This window comes from Sturnus vulgaris, chromosome 2, assembly GCF_052056855.1.
Source record: "Sturnus vulgaris isolate bStuVul1 chromosome 2, bStuVul1.hap1, whole genome shotgun sequence".
Taxonomy (NCBI): domain Eukaryota; kingdom Metazoa; phylum Chordata; class Aves; order Passeriformes; family Sturnidae; genus Sturnus; species Sturnus vulgaris.
The window spans coordinates 63,741,496-63,766,231 of NC_142244.1; the positions used below are offsets into that span (position 1 = coordinate 63,741,496).

Sequence of the window (24,736 nt, forward strand, 5' to 3'; positions counted from 1 at the left end):
GTGATTTTGAAGGTTTGCCAAATAAGGTTTGTTAAACATTTCTTGCATGTAAATTATTTTTCTCAGTTCACAATGAAAAGGGCTGCAATAAAAGCAGCGCTGTAATGAAGATTTTATTACACTCAAATACAGTGTTACCTTTAGTCAGATATAAATAGTTGCAACATTAGATTGGAAATTCATCAAAAGCACTTAGTGCATAAACATGTAGCAAAACCAAATAGGAGGTAAAAACCCATGAAAATTGGTTTGTATGAGGTGTAGAGTTTTATACCTCCTGTGTGATACAAATACTAGCAAATTAATTCATGCAGAAACCTCGCCAGTATAGTGACAATTAAATTTAAGATCTTAAAGTGAGTGTTTTCCATTAAATAAACAAAATTATCAGACTGAGCAGGGGCACTGGTATGACTTTCTGTAACTTGCATTTTAGGTTCCAAAGTTGTTTTTCTATTCTGTTCTGTTTTCTGTTCTGTATTCATAGTTTAGGCCTTACGAAACTAAGCAGACTTTTTTGATTTCTGGAAACATAAAAATAATATCTACCTCCTCTAAGACCTTACTTGTTCACACTATGGAAATATTTTCTAGTAGAAATCAAGAAAGGAACACTTTTGTTACTTCTAAAACATGAAGCCTTCAAATGCTTTTCCTACCACAGTGTTGGGAAATGAGAGTGGAGTGCATTTGTTACCTTGAATATACAGTCATATTTTCATCAAAAATGAAGTGACTGCAGACTGATACTTTATTTTGTGTAGAAATCAACTATTAAAAAAAAACCACAACACTTGTTTGAAAAAAGAAGGTAAAGGTGAACTAAAGGAACTACTCTGTCCAGGCACTTCATTGTGGAGAAAAGGTGAGCACTCAACTCAATCTGGTTTGAAGCTGACAGGAAATAACAGTCTGTGTGTAAAAGGTAAGTAACAGCTATTTAAGAACAGCACATACTACAGCTTTGTCAAAAAGAAAAAAAAAGGAAAAATAAATTAAAATTGAGGTATAGTTAATACTGTGCTTAGGTACATGCTTATGAATGCTGTAACAAACTCTTCAATATCTTTTCACTATCTGTCAAAGTAGTTCCTAACTGCAAATACAAATCAAAGTACCTTATCTAATAAAAGTTTTTCTAATCCTATTAGCAACATCTGCTGACACACTCTTTTCTAAATTCTTACCAGAAGAATAATCTGATGTTACTCATGATTCTGACATAGATTAGGGCATTGATGACACAATCCTTCAATAATTAATTAATTCAAGGGAGAATTCATCCTAAGAAATTGTCAAAGAAGGAGAATAAAGGGGAAAACATGCCACAATTTTAGCTTCGAAAAAAACAAACTACCAAAAAAAATGCTATTGTCAGGGTATTTTAACCACTGCTATGCTAAATTTCTTTTTAGGTTTTATATTTTTTGTTTGCCACACACTCATGGAGTTATCTGGATATCAAAATCAGGTTTTAGGAGTTATTCATATCCCACTTCTTTAAATACATTTAACAGTATGAACAATTGAATGTTTCTCCTATCTGCGACAGGACATCAGAAAAAATAAATTAAGCTGAATTTCTTTTCCCTAAATTGAGTTTGTTTTGCTGTGACAGTAACTGGTAAGTGATCTCCGTGCACTTAATTCAACACACAAGCTTTTCTATTATTTTATCAGAGAGAAGTTAGGTGGGCATCTGGCAGCCAGCCAAGCTCAATGCCCCACAGAAGTATATTCAACCACTGATTCCTATACATCAATCTCTACATAGCAAATATGATTTGGTACAAATATTTTAAAAGAATAAGAGCAGATATCTTTCTATTTGCTAAGAATATAAACAACTAATACAGTTACTACCAAACAACACTAAATATACTATTCACTCTCTTCATGTGAAGATGATATACTCAAGCTGCAAGATACCACTGACATTTCAATGCTTTAGTTGCTGCTCCTTGCAAATGCTCCTAACTTGCTCCTGCCTTCTTCGGAAAGAAAATGTTTTTCCTTATTTCATTGTATATGCATAAATCTTTTTGAATAATTGTGCTTTCAGGACTGTTAGATGATACTGAAAGGCAGCCAAACAAATGCATAGCAGGCTTTATTTACTTCTACTTGTACATTTACATTAAAAGGTAACTCAGATTACTCAGTGCTGTATTATAGCAGAAGTTACTAAAAAATATTGTTGGCAGTCTTACAGGTTTATAATAATAAGATTCTACAAGAAGTACAGTTAGGAGCTACCTCTGATAAATACTCTGGAGGTGAAGGAAAATACAAGGTTCATGGGCTCTACCTAATCTTTCAGATGGATGACAGCATGTTCTCTTGTTTATGCAAGGTAGGCTGGGTTGTGTTAAACACAGCACTAAACTGATTTATATCAGTAATTTGATCTTCTCAGTAACATTTACTCTCTTTTCTGATTTAAAATATTTGAGACTTAATTGGCACTATAGCACCTTAGGTCTTGATTTTTTTTACAGGGTATACAGAGGAGAAAAAAAAATTAGAACTATATTGACCTTTTCAAGTCAAGTGCCAACAGAGATAGTACTCCCACAGAAGTGCTTTATTTCTGAATAATCAAGTCTGACAGGAGCTCTGGTGTGATGGGATCAGACACTGCCATTTCCAATAAGATTAGGATGAAAATCTGTCCTAGTTGATAAAAAAAATAGAGAGAGAGATCATGCAATCTTTCTCTCTCAAGTTTACTAGATTAATTCCCTTTGATATTTAGAAAAGAAAGAAGAGAACATTTCTAATTTTTTCATGCCATCTCCCATTAGCTGCAGTTATCTGCATATTGCTAAAAATAATGAAGAATTTACAAGTGATTTCTTGTGTGTTTGATGTGCAATTTCTAATCCTCATTTGGACTTTATCACTTTAAACATAAGAGTCTTTGGATCAAGTCAAATAAACTTATTGGCAGGACATTTATAAATACAGCACATTAATTATAAAGCACATATTTCGTGAAACTACTAGCTTTCTTATATTTTGCATACATGAAATGTCCAAATTGTCATTTTGAACTGAAATGCTTCAAGATTTCTTTTTTGCTTAGAGGTTGCCTTCTTGTGTACTCTATACAACCTCCTAAGTCTTGGAATCACCTTGGCAAACCTCTTCAAGCACCCAAAGGATTACTGTAAGCAATATGTAGCTGGAACTCTCCTGTTATCCTGAGCATATATCCCACATTATGCCTAACCACTGCAGTCTCCCTACATTAATTACACTTACAGACTTCAGCAACTTACTGCAATTATCTTCTCCACACCAGTACTCTTCAAAGCAACCCCACAAACCCAGTGTTTGCATATTAAAATTTACCTTATTTCAGAATTGTAAGTCTTAAATATAGTAATTTGAAGCTACTCCAAGCAACTTTGCACTCATATCAATGATTAAAAAACAAGAACTGCAATAAGAGAGGTTCCAAAAAAGACATTATGCCAGCCTTACCATGTCTCATAATCCATTCTCCCCATTTAGCAAAAGAGAAGGTTCCTTCCTACAAATATAACCTTTCCTATTTCTTTTGGACCATTTATCCCTGAATTTTTTTAATGTTCTTTGAACCTTTTGAACTTGTGAAATTGTCTCCAAGTGGACCCACCACGCCCTTAGCCAGCTTCATTTACAAAAAACTAAATACACATTTCAAAATTAGCTGAAGGGTCCTTTGTAAGAAATTCAAGATTCAAAATGAGTATGTGAAGAACATCCTGTTTATATTTATCTAGATACTTGTAATGAGTTTTCCCATTATCTTTGCAGTTTTACATTTTTAATGTTTTTTTCTTCAAATACAATCTTGAACTTCGCTATCAAGACACATTCGAGATTTTTTACTCCACAGCTTTAGCTGCTGCCAATTTTTCTGTATTGCAATACAAAGTTTATTGAAATCTTGGATATACTTAAATCTCACACTTTATTATCACTAAATATTTAGCTTATCTAATCTTAACATTTTCTCATCACATACATGTTGTGATCCAATATTATTAGAAGGCATTTCCATTTACAAGGTTTTGCACAAGAGGTTTCTTTTACCCCACAAAATTTTCACGATCCTACTGCTCATGCTATCTCTTATGCAAAGTGTCACTTCCCTGACTGTACATCTAATAATTCCAGCAAAGTTAGCAGCATGTTAGCTTTACAGACCAGTGATTATTCCTTCCATCAGGCTTCCAGTGCATTACAAAGCAGGTGACATTCAATAATGAGCATTTGTGTTTGTTCATCTTATCGCTTAGGATTAAATAATATAAAAGCACATGTAAGCTCCAGCTCTGCTATTTAGTGTTTCACATATCAATTAACTTTAAGTCATACATTCACTTAAATGTTTTTCAAAAATTATAGTAAGAGATTATTAAAAAAATAGATTTAAAACCATTGTTGCCAAAAAGGCTTTACACAAGTTTTCTTTGTTGGTCTGAGATCATGAGGATAACCCTGGTTGGTAATTCTTAAGCTCTTGATATTTCATTTCTTTCCTCTAACCACCCTTCATACCAATCCTTCTTCTTACCCTTAAAACATACCAGATAACTAAAGATCATCCATGAAAATTATTTTCATTCATCACCTTATTTTCAGAACTTGTCAATTACTTTTCTTTCCCTCCAGCCAGTGAGTAGTCGTGGAGCTGTCAGAGGTACACAAAATCAACTCTACTCAAGCAACCAACTCACAACTAAAACCAATGGTCAAAACAAACCCACAACCATAAGCACAATGACAATCCAGTGACATTTCACAGGTTATGGGTCCACCGCATCAGTCAGGTATATCACCATGACATGGACAGGAACAATGACCTAAAGCACACACTGACACACACAGAGCCCTCTCACTCAGACTCTTATAAGAAAGGAATTGGTTTGCCATTATACTCTTGACTAAATTCTAAATCAATGAAAAAAAGATCACATTTCATCTTCAGTAAGTTGCTACCAGAATACCATCAGCAACTGATGCTTTGATACTTCTCAGTGTTCATCTCAAGGTTTTATTGTTATAAAACATGTTGCTTTCAAAAAATGATTCAACTTTTTAAAAGTGACAAAACCAGCTTTATAACACACAAAAGTAAATGCCCTATTACCATCCATAGTCTATGTGGACTTTCCATTATCACCATCAGCAAGCAGCACAGTGAAAACATTTCCTCCAGTAAAGTACCAAGAGTGTTGCCAGCAACAAGTCTAAGAAGTGGTTATTTCCCTCTACTCCCCTTCTCGGGGAGATACTTCCCCACTCTCAGGGAGAAGTACCTAGAGCATTTTGTATGGGTTTCCCTACCTCCCAAAAAAAAATAATAATTTTTAAAAAAGGTACTTTGGAATGTGTACAGCAGAAAATCATCAATATCATTAGAGGGCTGAAGCATAAAGATGCAGATAGAAAATTTGAAAAGTTGTCAGCCTTGAGAAGGATAATAAAGGACAAGGGAAAACTTACTGTTGTCTCAAATGACCTGACATAAAGCTGCAAATAAGAGAGAACCAGAATTCTTGGAGGCGCACAACAAGCAAGGGGAAATAGGCACAAGTTTCAGCAAAATATATCCCAAAAGATATTATGAAAAGAAAATTCACTACAGTGACAAACATGGGGACAGATTGTCCATCCCTACATCTCCATCTTGAGAAATACCTCAAACTCAGCTGAAGAAAGTCCTGAGCAACATGAACTAGACTGGTCTCTTTACAAAAAGCTGTTGGACATTAAAAAGATGACCTTCGGAGGTTTCTTCCATGGTTCACAGCTCTGAAATATCACTGGATATACTCAACAAAGGTTTCCTACAGTCTGAAGCTAGGCCCTCTCTTACTTCTTTATTCTTGCAGTAGTATTTCATACCTCCATAACATCTTCAGCTTTTCAATTGCTTCAATGCCCCTTCAGAATCAACATATTTTATAACTCCTATACAAACATCTGCTGAATCTTCAAATCTGTTCTATACTGTTCTGCATTCTTTTTTGTAGCAAAGATTCCTTAGTGGATTATTTACATAGACATCAGACTTCCTTTTCTAGATCAACACTGATATACTTTTGGCATATTAGCAGGCAAAATGCACCAACTGAATATTTGAGTACCTCAATTTGATTTTACTTAATGATCATAAAAATCACTTAAAGCATAATTGAACATTCTGATCCCCACTTCCTCTACCAGATATCTCTTCTTATGCAAAGATTTTAATGAAAAGAGTGCATAAGCAGACCCTTCAGCAGAATGGAAACCAACTCATTCTTTGCATGCCATCATTTGGCTAGAGAATAATTTTCAAGTTCTCATCTTTCAGGTTTTAGACACTGAGCTTTAGAAATAGTCAAGGACTGTTCCTAATTTGAGTGTAGTGAATAGCTTGCTGATTCCACTTTAGAGAGCCTAGTGTTAAATCTCCTCAAGACTGTGAAGAAAACTGTATGTCTTCAATTTCTTTGGTAAGTTTTGTTATAATCAGTAAATTAAGTATAAATTACAAAGAAGTATCACCTCTCTCCATGGTCATGAGAACAAAAGCAGTTGCTTTGCTGTCCTCTGTACTGGAATTCGTGCTGTCAACAAGAGACCTTGAGGTCTGGTCCAGGCTACTAACACACTTAAGCTTTCATTTAAAGTTCTGTAAACCACTCACTTGAACAAAGACGAAATTTAGTTCCATGTTGCCCTTTAAACTCCTACTTTCTGTTCTAAATAAAACCTTTAGTGTCTCCACTTGCCTTGAAAAACTGAGATGATGGCACACTTATATTACCCATGTGGGATGAGAGAGATTTCAAAACTTAAAAATAAAAAAGATTAAGCAGTAAGCCTCATGTGTAAAAAAGAAATAAATTTGTCCTTGGAGACTACAGTCTTTAAATTGCTACATACACACACACACATTTGGTTTAAAAGTGTACTTCACTGACTTTCCAACTGTAGATCCAGTAACTCTCTTCTATTGGGTTTTGTCAAAACAATCTATTCAGTCCATTCAGTTAAATATTGAGGGATGTTAATCTTGTTAACTCTAATGTTCATGCTGTCTGTAGAGACTCACAATCCTCTTCTGAGCCATTAACATGTTTGGCCTAATATCATCTTGTCTCCCAAATTTTACTATTTAATTACACATAGGAAACTATTTCCTCCAGTGGCTTTTAAAACTTCCAGCCTACTAATTCAGGGAACATTCTTGGGAATTCTCCCAACATTATAAAGGAACTATAATTAGCTTCTAGACTTATTTTAATAGATTCAAGCAAACATGTCTGTGGTGAGAGTTTTTTTTTCCTTTTTATCTTTTTACAATATTCTTAATATTATTACGTATCAGCAGCAACAAGCTATAATACTTAAATCAGTAGAAACAGTGCTAGGGCATAAAAATCATGCTTTGACAAGAGTGGAATAAAGTTCTTGGTTATGGTATAAAAAAATATTGGATAATACACACCAGAGCATACCCCAAAAAAAGGAGAAATTTGAGAATGCCATGCCATTCTACTAATAAAAATATCTAAATAGAATTTTTAAAACAAAATAAAAATACAATAACCCCTGTTCAATTTGCAAAGAAATTAAACATTACAGCCCTTTGGCTGCTCTGAAGTATGACATCTCTGATATGAAAAAAGGAGGGAGGAAAAAAATGTGTCAGGAAATAACAGGCATTTTATATGTGGGACAGAATAACCTAAACTACTACTAAAAGGGCTTACTTCCACGGAAAGGAGAAAAGTTTTAAAGTCAGGAATACTTTCAAATATTTTGTTCCTTCACAGTGCTTTAAAAGCTAAAGAAGCTAAGCAATTATCAAAGGAGATCTATGTTCCTACAGGTTTATCAGGAAGTAAAAAATCATACTGAAATAGTAACATCCATCATGGATCCAACACACATCAATTATCATATCAATTCTGAGGGTAAACACATCACCTTCTGGGCTCCAAATTAGATTTCAGTAATTTATTATGGTATTCAGATAAAAATTATATATTTTTTTAAATGTGATAAAATCTGTATTATCCAGAAGAATTTCTTGGGTTTTTTTCTGTGAGGTTTTCCTACAGGTCACACAATTTTTATCATGTGCTTAAGTAAAATAACCCAATATTATAGCTTTATGCAGTCTAGGATTTTCAGACATTTTTCTTTATAAATCCCACTTAGAAACAAGAACATTAATGTTATATTCTGAGGCTTTTTTCATATATTTATTTAAGTCAAAAGAATGTTAAAGGCATCTCCAAAGGCTGAAAATTAAATCAATCACCTACTTACCCCTTTTTTGACAACAAAATGTAAGTTCCAATTTGCAAAGCATGTCAGCATTCTCATACTTATCTTCTTCTGCCTTAACCCAAAAACAGGATTCTGTCATTTCCTGAGGCCTGATCTATAAGCAAGAGACAAAACAAAATTTTATTAATTATTTTGATACTATGCAGATACTGTGCTCTTTAAAGTCTAAATATTACATATTTAGACTTTTTTATTAAATATTACATATTTAAGAGCTCTGTAAAACGTGAACTTTTAGTACACAACTCATCTTCAGAGTTGTTAATGTATTTCTCATTAAAAACAATAACCTTAAAATAAGTGGGTTTGGAAAAAATGGTTCTAACAATGCAGACAACACACTCTGTTATCTAAGATCTAATAGAAGCAAATTAGCTTTGGTCTAGATTTAAAACTTGGGCAAACTTCAAATAATCTCTGAACACAGTTGGTTTAACTAGCTTCTAGGTACCTTACTTTTCAGAATATAGCTTTGATTATTTCATTAATTGTGAAAATATCTTTACTGACTTGTTTCGGTCTAAATAATTAGTTTCCAAACTCAGTAGACTGCTATATTTAATCTTGTCACAATGGAGAAGGAGAAGAAAACAAAACCAAAACCAACCAAACCCCAAAATTGAGTCTATTTTTTGTCAGCATTAAGTTTATGTAAGTACATTTATGCAAGTACATTCAAGTACTACAGACAAATGGAGAGACCTGCACTCCTTCTTTCCAGTCCAGGCTAGATAGATTCAAGACACTTGTTTGGAAACTGTATAGGTATCGGTATAGTTCAGTGACTGATGCAATATAAGGAGTCTGCTGAAAAACAAGGCATAATAGGACCCAGAAAGCATAAGAAGCATCCTGCTATCAAGGTTGTTTTATTCTAGACCAAAACTGACTTTTCCAGGCATCTCATAAAGTCAACAGATACTTGCCCAGATAATTCATGGGTTAATGAAACACAATTTTCAGAAAACAGTGAAAAGCTAAAGACAGAAAGTATTCATATCTTACATAATTTTAACTAATGTATAAATTGCTTATCCAGTGTTACTTCTGTCTATCTATTTTCTCCAAGTTAAATGTCAGATTTTACATCAAGTATTTATCATTAATCAACGCTACCTTAGACCAGTTGAGTCTTTTCATGGTAACCTCAGGCTTGAATTCTTTTTTAGGCTTCATTCCAAATGGCAAAGCACATGAAGGCGGGGACCACTGTATTCCAGGCAGGCCTGGTAGAGGCGGAGGTGGAGGAGCACCACCAAAACCCAGAGGAGCTCCCAAGCTATTCAGAAGTGGTGGAGGAGGAGGGGGAGGCGGCGGTGGTGGAATTGCTCCATTAGAAGGCAGTGGTGGTGGAGGAGGAGGGGGTGGAAATTGATGTGGCCCTGCACCTTCCAGTGGAACAACAGATGCATCTCCATGAGTTGATGGCAGAAAACCAGGTGGCACAGAACCATACTGATAAGGAAAATATTCTTACTCAGTTTCATAGTTTTATCAACAAAATGCTATAACAATCATAGCTTATAGATTAAATCCAGAAAGCCAGTTGAAAGTCAATGCCATTTGTCTTGTATAGAACAGTCAAATAAGAATGATAACAAGCTCAATGTGCTTCTCATTTCATGATCAAAAAGTGTCAATATTTGAAGCTGATATTCAGACCTGGGGGTTGCACACCAAAAATGACTGAAAAGGTGTTTCCCACTCTTCATATTTCACTGGCCATGAGCTAAGAAGAGTGTGATAGATATCCTGAGATCTTATCTAGACTACCATGGTTTAGCCCAAATTTTTAAAAAATCCTGCTGTTTTCATCCTACAAATGACAGAGAAACATTCCAAGTATATAACAGCAAAACCTGAAGAGATAAATAATTCTGTTGAAAAACAGGTATCTTCCAATGTAGAAGCATTCTAATTCTACAGAACTGAAAACATGAAGCAATAATGAAAAAGTACCCTTCCAAAAATTAAGGTTCCTTACACACTAGCTTCTTATTCCATAAAGAAATGACATCTGTAATGTATCAAAACTAGGACTTCAGCAAGTCTAATAAAATTACTTCTATTATTTGAAAAAACTTCTATCATAGGCCTGCAAACATAAATAAGAAAGTATCTGACAAAACAAAAGAATAAATGAGAGATACTTATCTACCGGTGATTATCTAATTATCTTTTCAAATAACTATGATCTGAAACTGGTTATTTTAGAAAATAATGGAAATATAATAGGCAAAAGATTTAAAATTTCTAAAAGGAAGTAGCTGAACATGAATAAATACAAATAAATGCATGCACAACAGCATGATAATGTTTAGAATTTCTGAACATAAGCATTGTTTAAACTGACAAATAGTCACTGAACAGTTGGGCTCCAGAATGAATGAAATACATCAATACATACCAAATGCAAGAAGAGAGTAAAGGAATGAGACCGGGGAAAAAAAATAATCATTAGAGGTAGAAGTCAACCTACTAAGTAGCAAATGATGCCATATGGAAGCCAAAGTTTAAAAGTACTAAGTTGCACTAATCAATTACCTGACATTTACAAAACTTTTCATGTATCCCATTAACAACAGTGAGTAATTCATGGTATGAAAATTAGTGAGCTGAGTCATATGTTATGCTCTCTGTCTGCGTGTAAAAAAAGTTATATTTAATTCAGTGAATAACAGAAAAAGCAAAATAGGGAGGAAACCAATTTCACTTACAAAAAATATTTAAGTATGTTTTCAAGATACACAAAGATACTTTCTTAATGAATGATGTGCCACTCTTACTATATTTGGTTTTTTAGAATGCAACAATTTCTGTAATTGCTTTTGTTAAATGTTTGACTTTGACGTTAACAATTAATTTTGACCAGAAACATGAATTAGAATGACATTTCTAAACAGACCAAAGCAGAGCTAAATTAATTTTCTTCACTAAGAATATTAAAGAAGCCAATAAATATTACCAAAAAAACCCCTCAGAAGTATTAAAATAAACCCCTATAAGTATGTCTCTCTGATGCTTTCTTCTTTAGCCATTTTTAGTCTGTGTTTCTTATTCCCGGAAATAAGACACAAGAAAAATCACTTGGTCACATAGTCTCTTTACATAGATTTAAGAGTTGAAGTAGTTATCAGTTAACACAAGTATTACTCTCAAAAAACCTGCACTATTCCTCTCCATCACATTTTATAATATCTATTTATGCTTGAAAATTGAAAAATTATCAGGAAATGTTCTTATCCAGCCACAGGCTATTTCTTTCACTGCTGGATATCCATGGTAAGGCCTCAGTATAGCAAACTGCAAAATAAGCAATTTCCTGTGCAGGGATAAAGATCACAATGATAAATGCTAATCTAAAAGCATAAGACTTATTACCCTATGTGGTTAATTACTTTGGAAATCTATGACTCTGAAAGCAAAACCCAAATGAAACCTAAGAAACTAGTTTAATTAACTGAGCTCAGGCATAAAAGGATCATCTGGGAACCCACAGCTAATTAATGTCACATTACAATTATTTGTATAAAACAGAAATAAAAGAAACTAACGTTCAATAATAATCGATAACAAAGATTCTTTGAAAAAACTCTCAACTGTACTATCAGAATCTGAAGAAGATGCAAAAGGAAATCCCTTTCAAAAACATTATTTCATACATTCGTTTATACTGTCTTTTACCTGTGATTTAAAAGCTTGTAATTCTGTTTCAAGTTCATTGATTCTCTCCTCTTTTTTTTGCAGCAGGGCCTGGGTCTCCTGATGAACTACAAAATCTTTTTCAAACTAAGAAAAGAGGAAAAAAAATGAAATTGTTGGTACCAGTCAGTTCTGCATAGTTTCTTTAAATTCCAACTTTTCCTTTTGTGCTTTTTAAAACTAATGTGATAACAATACCAAGGATATATGTCTGCTATTCCAACTTCCATGTGTCTGCCAAGTGTAAGAATCATCTGTATCACCACTACAGGTCTTTAGTATATGAAATGGCATAAAGACCTAATGTATATTAAGTCAGTATTACACAGAGCAGCTTAAAAGCCATGGATGCACAGTAATACAGTCTGTAAATATGAAGGAGTCTATTTTTATTCTCCTACTATTAATTTTGTTAGGGAAACTGATAACTGTTGAAATAAAGTATTAATTGGTGTTTGGAAGAGTTGTACATGAAAACTTAAAAAGCAGTAAGATTCTCAATTAAGGTTAACTACTTTACACCACTTGGCTTCCTGGTCTACAAGGAACATCCAAATTCCCACCTTAACACAGAACTAATAGTAAATTGAAGTTAAAAACTATGCCATGGTTCAGTTATGCCATTCATTAATATATTAAGTAATCCCATGTCCATCTTATGATCACATGATGTAAAAATTACTTACTTTTCTGGAAAGTTCAGAAGCCCTCTCTTCGCATTCTTCTAATCTTGCTTTATCTACACAAACATCTTGAAAAAAATCAACAAGCACACTTACACATATGCAGGGAACCCAAGATTATTAATAACCTATTCAGTTTCATATAAGGAAATATGATGATGTAATAATTTCCAAACGTATTACTTACCTAGTAAGTGGCTGAAATTTATATCTAATCTCTTACGATATGTGAAATCTGGGTCTGTTCCATTTCGATGTAACACTATCTGTGACACACACTCTTCAATTAATTTGAAATACTGTGGACTAAAGACAGAGATGAGCTATTTTACAGCATATTTTATTTTTTAATCTATATTTAAAATCTTGTCTATGAACAAAGTAAGGTCAAAAGCTTTGGGCTGATTTGTTTCCATAGAAAGGTAAAAGTTTCAAAGGAAAATTACATTTGGCAGTTTATTACACAAAAATTGTTTACAAAAAACCTGAAAAAACAGTGGCCCTAAAGATAAATAATTCTTGTATTATAGAATCTACATCTCCCTCTCTATGGAAATATAGGAAGGAAAGACCACCTTCTGCTTCCTCTCAGTAAAGAGAAGGCTCTTCCTTCAGCTTGATTTCACTAATTTTCTGACTTTTATAAGTACAAGTGCATTGCAGCCCTGCTTCAGTACAAGGAATGAAAAACTCCTTGTTCTAAAATGCCAGGGGGTATGACAGCTGGGTCACTTGCCCAGAACACACAAGCTGTGAATTCAAACCTTTTCAGGTGGAAGAGGTCTAGCACAGATGTACCCATAGCAGGCAAGCACCCTTAACCTTTAAATGTACATCTGTGCTAGACCTTGCCTGAAATGCAAGGTTATGCAGAACATTGTGCAGAAAACAGATGGCCCCTGTTCAGTTCATACTCCGTTCCTCCAGTGTTTCCTCAAAGACAACACATGAGTTTTGGAAGGAAAGTATTTGTCAGCTTGAAACACTTAAAGTTTTATTAACTGTTTCCCTGTAATTTATCTGATGAATTTTCCAGGAGACACAAACATGTCTACACTAACCTATAATGGATACTGAAAATATTCAATTCCAATCCAAAAGTTACTCCTAATTAGGCATATGTTCAGATTTCTGTATGAAGTACACTTCTTAGCATACTTGGTTTTGTCCTTTGACTCAAATATACCACAAAATTATAAAGCTACTACCATAATTTATAACTGATTAAGACATCTCTCCTGATCACTTGCAATCAATATGGTTCAGGTCTTTACAAAAATAGTTTTCTATATTTATAAAATAAAATTATACACTGAGCAGAAGAGACAAAAACATATAGATGGCATTTTTGATTCCAAGTTGATTCTTTTAAACATAAGCTCACAAATTACAATCCACACAGAAAGACTAAAACCTATCATTAAGTTTATGGAAGAAATATTGTACTAATGACTGAATAATAAAAAAAAATCCATAGTTAACATCTAACACAGCATTAAACATACCGGATAAAATAATCATTTCTTATCAGCAAAAGATGTTGGAGAATAGAAAGAAAGTATCCTTCAGCACTAGTGTCCTTAACTGTATTCCACACCATGTTGTAAACATCATTTACTTCAGTGAAAGTGTTAAGGAGAATAATAACAAAGAATCAAAAAATTTCACTCAAATGTTTATACATAAGTTCTTTAAACAGAAATTATAGCAGAAAAATATCCATTATATGCTTTATTTTCTTCACGTTTGTTTGTCCTGCTGATATCATGGAATCATTTATGTAGGAATAGACCTCTAAGATGATCAAGTCCAACTATTATTCGAGTATTTCCAAGTCCACCATTTAGCCATGTCACTACATGCCTCATCTACAAATCTGTTAAATAAATAAATCTTTTAAAATCTTTTAAATATACAAACCTTTTTTCTTTTAAATATTTTAAATATCTATCTCCATGGAACTCTACCACATCCCTGAGCAGTCTATTCCAGTGCTTGACAACCCTTTCTCTACGAAGTTTTTCCTATTATCCAATCTAAACCTCACACAGCACACCTCAAGGGCCTTCCCTCTCATTTAGTCACTTGTTACTTGGGAAGTGACTGACCCCCACCTCACTATAACCTCCTTTCGGGTAGTCACTGCAAGCAACAAGGCCCTCCTGAGCATCTTCTCCACAATAACCCCAGCTCTCTCAGCTGCTCCTCATAGGACTTGTGCTCCAGCCCCTCCATGTCCTTGTGGGTGAGGGGCCCAAAACTGAGAACAGAATTCAAGGTGCAGCCTCACCGGTGCCCCATCCAGGGGAATGATCAGTGTCCCGCTCCTGCCAGCCACACTATTTCTGACACAAGAAAAGATCACATCAGCCCTCAAAAGGATATTCTAGTTCAGATCTAATATCTTCTAAACGATGAGAAAATTCAATCATGTCTTCTTCTTTATGCTCATTGAACACTTTCAGCTGAATATCTAGTGCTTCATTCTTTATGCATTGTAGTTGCTGCAAAGAAGAAACAGAACAAAGGCTTGCAAATTAGTATTTCTGTATGTAAATAAGCATATACCTTTAATAAATTGCATAAGTCTACGTTAGTTAAAAGTTTAAAATTACAAGAATATATTAGTTAGGTTAAATATTCAAAATTTTTGCACAACAGTGTGTCACATGTTCTTAAGTTAAGTCATAAAATGCCAAGGAATCAGAATAAATCTCAGAGAGCACATTTCACCGTTTCATTTTTATTTTAAGGCTGATTCTCATATCTGACTGCTCTTTCCCAAACTTAATAAAATGCCTTTGAAAATAATTTATTAGAACTTGTTCTCCCATTCCCCCTCTCAGGCTTAAATAATTAAAAAATTTAAATAGTAATGCAAAGAGAGGTGACAAGATGCTTACTGGCAATATCTCTTTTAATCCGCTGCGCATAAATTCATTTCTGATGTGAAGCCTAAAATCCAAGTCATCAGGAGATGTAACGAGAGCATTGATGAGCTGCATGCAAGCTACCTGTAATAGAGTAAATAATAAACTATCTTATTCCTTAGATTTCAATATGCATCACAATCAAAAAGATACAATAAAAGAATAATTAGGCATTACATCATTTCTAATTATAAAACTACTGTAATCTTATCACTAAATTACTTAAATTCCTGATCAACCATATGAGCTATAAATATCAAACTCTAGTTCACAAATTTCCATAAAAATTACGTACTCTCCCACTGCATTGAATTTTGTCATTCTATACATATATCAAGCTCCTTTAGCCAATGAATTTTAGCAGATAAAGCATCATAGGCAACATATAAAAATCACTTCAAATATACATTTATCTATACATATATAAAAGAAGTTAGTGACATAATAAAGTCTGTGTACAGTGAAACATTTTTTTTAAATGGTGATTAAATTAAACTGAGCCTTAAGAACAGAATAGGTTTTTTTCTGCTTCTATTTGAAACAGTGATTCTTTAAACATGCTGAGCATTATAGAATTCTTCATGGGAAATACTCCTTCAGCTCAAAAGAATCAGGCCAACTGAATCAGGCCAAGGGCCATTATTTCCTTTTTTTACTCTCATTATTGTTTGAACGTTTTGCTTCAATTTACAAAAAATACGTTATTCAAGTAATTGCAGGGGCTTTTTTAGGGCTTTTTTAAAGCACCAGACCATTAAAATTCTATTTGGACCTTACATATTATGTAAACAATTAAAGCAATCTGGTTCAAATACTGTGCGGCAAAGCCTTTTATAATGATGTATCCAGTATCACCTTTTGCTATGGCATAATGATAATGCATTATACCATAGACAAAAGGTGATACTGGAAAAATGCTATTCCAGTCATCTTCAAAGTATGCATAATTCCAAGTACTGAATTTACATATGGTCACAAGAACAACTAGATGTGCAAGCTACTTTGGTACAGACTGGAGAAACAATAGCGCCCATTAGGTTTCCAGAAGTTTGCATAATAGCTAAAACCAGATTACATAATAGCACAGACCAGAACCATTATCCTACCTTTATCCTACTGCAAAGTATGTAAGCATGAAAGTAGCTTTATATATTATTTCAGCTGAACTGCTATGGAGGTGAATGGCAATTAGCATCATTTCGACCTGTTTGACTGCAGTGTTAGTCTATGTAGATGAATTTACTAGTTAACACTCTAGAAGAAAACAGCTTAGTTATGAGAACAGAGATGTAACAAATGTAACCAATCTGTTAATGTGAGAGCTGTGAACCTGTTGAGAAAATCAAGTCAAGCAGACTCTGAGCTACAGCAGGTTGTTAGGGACCAAGCACTAGAATGACCCAATTAAGCATGAGGCATCTCCACCCCATCCCATAAATGATTTGGAGTCACTTGAAAAGAGAACCTCGAGGGCCCCACAATTCTGCACTATGAGTTGGGACCGTCTTTTCAGCTTCTGGAGATGTCTGAATGGACATTTGAATGGAATGCTCGAGGGAGGATGCCGTGGATGGAGCCACCGTACTAGCCCATCCAGCACCTCTCCTGGATAAAAGCTGCCACAACAGCATCCATTCTTAAGTTACTCTGTCACACTACATACCTTGCATCAACAACTTCAAAACAGTAATAGAAGGAAGGAATAAGCTTTGCTTCTTCTTCTTACTTGAAGGAAGAGCTGAAATGAATTTCTATTCCCTCAGAATTTCTACGAAATTCAGTATATGCAAATATTTAGATTTGCATAATAATAAAAAAGAAAATTATTCTTTTTATTTTATTGACATATATAAGGAAAATCAAACTAAATTAAATATATTAAATCATAGAATGTCCTGAATGGGAAGGGATTCAAAAGAATCATCAAGTAAGTCCAACTCCCAGCCCTGCACAGGGAAGTCCCAAGAATCACACCTTGTGCCTGACAGCATTGTCCAAATGATTCTTGAACTCAGATAGGCTTGGTGGTGTGACCACTTCCCTGGGGATCTGCTCCACTGCCAAACCCCCCTCCAGGTGAAAAAATGATACTCAATTCTAATATCTAACTTAAATATCCCCTGACACAACTTCAGGCCATTCCCTGGTGTCCTGTCACTGGTTACCACAGAGCAGAGATCAGTGCCTGCCCCTCCCCTTCCCCTGTAATGAGCTTCTGTCAGTCTCCTCCAGGCTAAACAGTCCAAGTGACCTCAGCTGCTCCTCATACAGCTTCCCCTCAAGGCCTTTTACCAACCGTATTGCCCTCCTTAGGACACACTCTAACAGTCTTATTGCTTCTTATATTGTGGCACCCAAAATTGCATACAGGACTCAAAGCGATTGTTTAAATAAACTGCATAAGTGTTAAGATAGACTTCTGTAACTTACTCTAGTGTTAGACAATAATCAAGTTACAACACCTAAACAAAATAATACAACATAAGTGGGGGGGAGGAATCAAAACTAACTAATCAAATGTAAAAACATATAAACAGAAAAGGAGAATTTTGAAGGACAATTTGCAAAAAGTAGCTATGATTAACACATCTAATTCCTCAAAGATAACAAAGGAAGGAAGACAACAACAGAAGAGTCAGTAAAAGACCATGGTGTAAAGGAGTGCCCAAAGAAAACAAAGCAACACAAACAGCAATATTTTGTCATACTGGTGTGTGAAAGGAGATTGCAAAATAGAACAGAGACAAAACAGTTCAAGGGTGGCAGAACTCAGAGAACCAAGCCAACATAAAAAGTAACAAAAGAGCATTCACTCTTCAAATATTCAAAGCTTTAAAAAAATTGAGGACAAAATGACTTTACTTGCTATTACATCCAAGTTTGTACTGAAAGGTATCTTGACTCTAACGGAGAGGGCAGAAATGATACTGTCATTTAAAAGGCCATTTTCAGGAAGACCTGGACAACTACAGATTGGCAAGTTTGACTTTTCCTACAGTAGAAATATATTTTGTACAGTTGAGAACAAAACTGAGTGATACAAAAAATAGCCAGTAGAAATAAATGGCTTTGCAAAGCAAAGTCCTATTTCATGAATCAATGAACGGTGTTTGAAAGGCCCAAAGAGTAGGCAAGAATCCTCCAACCTAAGTCTAGACTTCAAAAATTTAAACAAGTTTGCAAAACATCAAAACAACTTAGAAAAATGTAGAAAACAGCATGTTTAGAAGACAAAAATTTAAAATCTAGCAGTATTAAATAATATTGAATTTAATGTTTAAAAGTTTGTTTATAAAAAAGTTTATATGGCTCAAAAATTATGTCATTGTATTAAATTCTGTTGAAGTAATGTTTTCTAATGTTGTCCCCCCCACCTTACTGTAAGTCTGCCTTTGTTTATTTTGTAAGCAAAGTGTTTAACAGATTTGGCAAGGCAATGGAAGCCTGTTCCTGTCCTTTCTCCATATTTATTACAGTGAGGGCAATTAGATCATCACCTGATGAGCAAAAATAATTAACCTCACATACCAAAGAGGAATATACCTATGGTGTGTTTGCCTTCAGAACGGTATTGGCATTACATTAGTAGCACTCAGTTTTAAAAGAACTCAGTTAAATAGGAATATAGCTATATAGGTATATAACAATACCACAACATTGACTGTTTTGCCTTATATAAAGCATATTTCCTGGAGAAAGATCTTCCTTATTTGGGGCTTCTTTGAAGTCATAAATAAGAAACAACCCTTGGTTATTCTTCTCTTCTTATAAAGCTGCTAAATTGATAACAATCTGAGCCTTTAACTGTCACAGTGGATTTTTAATCTTTGTAGAGCCTGTCAGAAGAACTCTCATGATGCTTCTCCTTTCTGAAATGTGCTATTTCCCTTATTTTAAACCATTTGATTCTGTACATATGTCTACAGTATTTTAGAAACTTAGGGGAAAATAGGATTTTGTTAACTTATCAATTATTTTCTTAAAATTCAAACAAAATCTCTGTATCACTCTTGAAGCCTGTTGCTGTGCAAGCACTTTTTCCTAAGAGTTACTCTAGTACGTATGTTAGTGCCAAAGCATCACTCTATACTAGGTAACAGAGAAGGGTGCTAACCCCAGCAAAGGAAACTACAACAACCAAAAGACAAATACCAATAATATAATTATCTTACATCCAAATGCCGACACTACAATAACAAAAATTTTGAAATCAGCTACGGTGCTCAGTTCACTTTTCAAAAGTAGACTGAATAAAATCTTCCAAGAATTGGTTGAAACCAATTCAATTGGTTGAACCAGGAAAGGTTTTGTATGAAGCTAACACTACATGCTTCCAGACCTCTCAGGCTCCATCGAGTCTTGGCTTGCCTGTCTGGAGCTCATTTTTGGCTCATTTGGTTGCAACAGGATTTGTATAGTAACAGAATCACTATCACCCCACTAGCTGTACATTTTTCTTAGCCTTGTACAAGTCTCTGGCATAAAGTTTACCATTACATACATTTCTGCAACTAGTGGGTAGAATACAACCATAAAAGAAATGCAGCATAGAAAGGTATAGGTATGAGATGGGAGTAGAAAAGTGTTAGCGCTACTGAGAGCAATTTTATTAGACCACTAAGACTTCACTTAGACTAAAAATTAAATTCTTGGCTTTTAATAGTAGGTGTATTTTTTAGGCCCACAAACTGCACAATTTACAATGCCCCACAGAAGAATTTGGATGCAACATGTGGCTTAAAATGCAAGCAACCAAACCAGCTAAATTTACTGCAATTAAACCTTACAGAATATATTTTCTTATTATCTGAGTATGGGCTTTATTCTTAAAGCTTTTTGTATTTGTTTTGGTATGAGTCTACTTTATGAGTATTTGTCTTCCCTTTCAGCAGCCAAGATGAAAATTTTTACTTCCCCTAATTTTGATCTTATTTAGTTGAAACAAGTTATACCATCTCCAATTCATCTCTCTGGAGTACAAAATCTTCATTCATTCAATTGCAATTTCTGGATTCAATTAGTTGTGCCATTCAAAGCCAGTAATTCAGTGCATTGACAGCTGCCACCAACACCTGCTCTCCCTGTTAACATCAGTGAGGCATTTCAATGATTGTAGACTTCACTACCATACAGTCAGTACTGAAGTACCGTACTACAAGGTTACATTTACATTTCAACTCCATGTTGTTTGATTATATACAATTTAGAACCTTTGTTATTGTTATCAGCAGTTTAAAACACAGTATGTTTTCCTACAAAACACCATATGAATGGACTGTTAAGCAAGGAAACAGCATTTATCATAGATGATTTAAACTATCAGTGAAGAGTCAGAAACTGAAAAAGTACTACTGTGAAAATCCTGATCGAGAGTAAAAACTAGTTTTATCTTTGAGATAGCAGGGAAATTTCAATGAAAGGATGTCTACAGATGTAATTGTTTTCAAAAAAATATATTTTTTTTAATTTGCCAAATTGACACAGTACATGTGCACATGTGCTATTCAAACAGAGCCATGATATATCAATGAAAAGCAAGAAATTCATCAGTAAGATGTACTACTATTCTAATATTTCTAGTCAAATTTGATCAAGTGGGAATTCAATTGCAGTTCATAACAAAACCGTACTTTAGCCTTCCTGAAACAAACAAGGAAAAGATCCATTGGATAATATTAACAAACTTTTTATTTGTGTAGGAATAGAAAGTTGTGCAGAAAATAGAAAGAAAGTCTCAAACACAAGCCTACAAAAAACAGAATGAGGAAAAGTTATACAAGCGGAAGGAAAAACAAGTCTGAGCAAGGTACCTTGCTTACACATCTAGATTTGAGTAAATGACATCACAAAATCTTTTTTCTAACTTTAAAACCTTTTTAAAAGACTAATGATAAAGGCAATAGCAGGAATCTGATAGTAGATCACAAACATTTAAATCATACTCCAAGTAAAACTAATTCAATACCTAGCAGTTAGCAGAAAATACTTGAATCACACAAGATCACAATGATTTGAAATTAGTTTGTTCCATCTTGGCATTTAGGTAAGGTAAGCTTTGTTCTGATTGACCCTATTACATAAGCAGTTATGGAAAGGACCTCATTAGCTCAGAGAAACCAAGAATCATCAAGTTATTGAGGAAACCAAAATGCCACAGCCATATCACATCCTCATATTATTAAATGATAAAGATTAAACAGTGTTCCCTGAGAACTGAAAATACTGGGAGGGTAAGGTTAGTGATGAATACCTAGGATCTTTTACTTTGTCACAAAAATGCTTCTCCTAGGATATGCATAAATCTGCATCCGCATGTTTCCACAGGGATGAGTGGTGTTCATTTTTCAGGAACTTAACCAGGAAAAGAAAAATTGCACCTTTGCTTCACCATGCTACCTCTTCTCAATCCTAACTGGAAAATTAGGAGTTGGCCCCTGCAACTAGATCTGCATGGAAGAATAACTCTCCTGTTAGTTAAACCACCTGCTTGAGAAGCAGTGTTGAAAGTTGGTGATTAGAGAATAAAAGCACTCATTTCACTCTAATAGAAGAATGAGAAGTAGGCAACAAACAGGTTGTCCTAACTTTCTTACATATCAAAATGAGTTGTGCTAGAAAAGCTGTATTTCCTGCCTCCATGACTTGAGCAAGCAAAGCATTAGACTTTTCATTTGTCATCATAAATATACAAGGCACTAGATTGCCCTGCATGCGTTTTAGACTCAAGATGTTAAACTACATTTACTTTAACAAAACCAGAAACTTGGTATTACTCCTGGCTGTAGTCATATTCTCAGAATAAGACTATTAATCGTGTCTTTAACCAAAATCAATTAAGTATGCTTTCCATAATTTTGGATTTCATGAAAGCTAGAGCATCTTTTGCTTTCAATAAATGCAGAAAATAGATAGAGCTTTCACTAAAAAAATACAAAAAATCACCCTACTGAGGCCTTTTATGTATTCAGTCTTCTAGTAACAGAAATGTTAAGTCAATTCAAAATTGAAAAGGTCAGTTGTTAGTGTCAAATTGAACTGCCACAAAGCAAGCATACATAAGTCAAGCAGACAATCAAGGCAAGTATGCCAAGTAACTGACAACTGTAAACTTCTGTCTCATTAAAACTGCCAAATTAACCACCAGGTCAATGTCATTGTTAGAAAAGTTTACAGCTGATTCACATGAGGAACCTTGATTTTTCTGGTCTTAAAAAAAAAATCTAGCAACCATTTATGAAGTCAGAAAAAGTAAGTATCAAAAAGCCTTTTAGAAGAAGGAACATACTCTAATGAAAGTTTATCTCAAAAAAAAAAAAAACAAACAGAAAAGAACTTTTAATGAGTTTCCATGTCTACAAAAATACAGAAAGCCAAACAGCAAAGCATTACCTATTTGCAGGAGCTTCAGGCTAGCACTCTCAGCAAAGCTAAATGACGTATTTAGCATAAGTATTTTAGCAGAAGTATTGCAACAGTAACATATAAATTCTCATTTTTAACAATGCTTCTATATCAAAGGATAACAAAATACCAAATGGAGGTAGAACCTAATCAATAGAAGGGATAACTAGTAGGAAAAAGGTTTTTTAATATCTGAAGAGTAGTCCTAGAAAAATAAAAATTGCTACTGTCTAGGTAACTGAGCTGAAGTTTTCGGCACTAATTTGGTAATCGCACCAGTGGTATCTTGCTCATGGAGCTGAGCACCCCTCCAAACAGTGGGTACCCATGATGGATAAAACAAGAGGTACAAAGGATTAATGTAATTTGCTTGATGGTTCAAATAGAGTAATGGGCTGCTTTTAGGAGAGTTTCACATGCATTTTCAACTACAAAGAAAAGGAAGTTAGAGATAGTAACTTTTTTTCTGTATTAAATCTACAGTAGTTTTTTTTCTTCATTAAATCTACACAGGTGCAAATATACATAAGCCCCGAAAATTCAGCATCACATCTGAAAGCCTAACACTCAAAAAACCATCCTCCCAATTTCAACTTGGTAGTCGTCAAATCCTTATATGCTCTACAGCGACTCTTGAATTCTCTTAACTTAGATGCAACATCCTGAAATTTAAAAAGAATTTTTGTGATCTAAAGTATTTCTCCCAACTGAATCAAAATATTTTTAAAACTTTTAATATCCCAGAGAGAAGTTACTATCTCAGATTTTTTTTTTAATTCTATAAAATTTATGGATAGCCCAGGGAAACTGTGGATGATGCCCCATCTCTGGAAGTGTTCTGGAAGGCGAAGTTGGACTAGGCCTTGAGCAACCTGATCTGTGAAAAGATGCCCTCTCGTGATACCTGGGCTGGAAAAGCACATGGTCTTTAAAGGACCTTCCAACCCAAACCAGTCTATAATTAGAAGAGAGAAGAAGTAAGGAAGAAGGGATAATTTTTTCAAAATTCTCCACATTTATAGAGATATTATTCCTTCATGGTTAGCTTTTCTACGAGACAAATGAAACAAACAGCAACTTTTATTGTCAGACATGAACTAATTAATATAAGCTGAGTAATGCAAACATTTCTTTCAAAATTTAGATTAATCTTTTACTACATTTGTAATAGTCAGAAAGAATTACAATTATGAACAGCTCTCAGTTCAAATTACATTAATATCAATGAGCTCAGATCTATACTCTAGGACCAATGATTTATAAAGGTCATTCAAACACAGTGTAAATACTTTGTGCCTTAAACTCTACATCCAACTGAAGCAAATTGAAAATAAGGTGAAAGTTTTCTTTCCTCAGACTCTCTAAGTGAAATTTTATGATATCATAAAGTGAGCATGAGGGACAGACTTTCAAGTTATTTAAAACATTAATTATCAAATGTGGTTGCCTAAAAACTTGCTTTTTTACTATTATTAATCTTCAATTTCAACAAATATTGTTGAATTTGCATCCAAATGTACAATTTATCCCTTATTTTAAATATATAGTCTTTTAACTCACAAAGGTAAGATGTCAGTGAATAGAAACCAACAAATTGACCTGCAACACCCTCATGTTTCCAGGCTGAATGTTCCCATGCCACATCTTAAAAGACAAAATTATAAATAATATTCCAAAATTTGA

General features: G+C 34.2%; 1 protein-coding gene across 2 annotated transcripts in view; it reads right to left on the reverse strand.

Annotated features, from left to right (window-relative positions):
* The window catches only part of DIAPH3 (diaphanous related formin 3), a 202,819-nt gene that overhangs the window by 143,332 nt on the left and 34,751 nt on the right, over nt 1-24,736 (reverse strand). For both annotated transcript variants that reach the window (XM_088159730.1, XM_088159729.1), the window contains 8 exons: nt 15,626-15,736; nt 15,108-15,226; nt 14,228-14,344; nt 12,910-13,028; nt 12,726-12,790; nt 12,022-12,126; nt 9,454-9,792; nt 8,317-8,431 (listed from right to left, as the gene is read on the reverse strand). In XM_088159730.1, the coding sequence (XP_088015856.1) occupies nt 8,317-8,431; nt 9,454-9,792; nt 12,022-12,126; nt 12,726-12,790; nt 12,910-13,028; nt 14,228-14,344; nt 15,108-15,226; nt 15,626-15,736 (1,090 nt within the window). The remainder of the gene's footprint in view (nt 1-8,316; nt 8,432-9,453; nt 9,793-12,021; nt 12,127-12,725; nt 12,791-12,909; nt 13,029-14,227; nt 14,345-15,107; nt 15,227-15,625; nt 15,737-24,736) is intronic.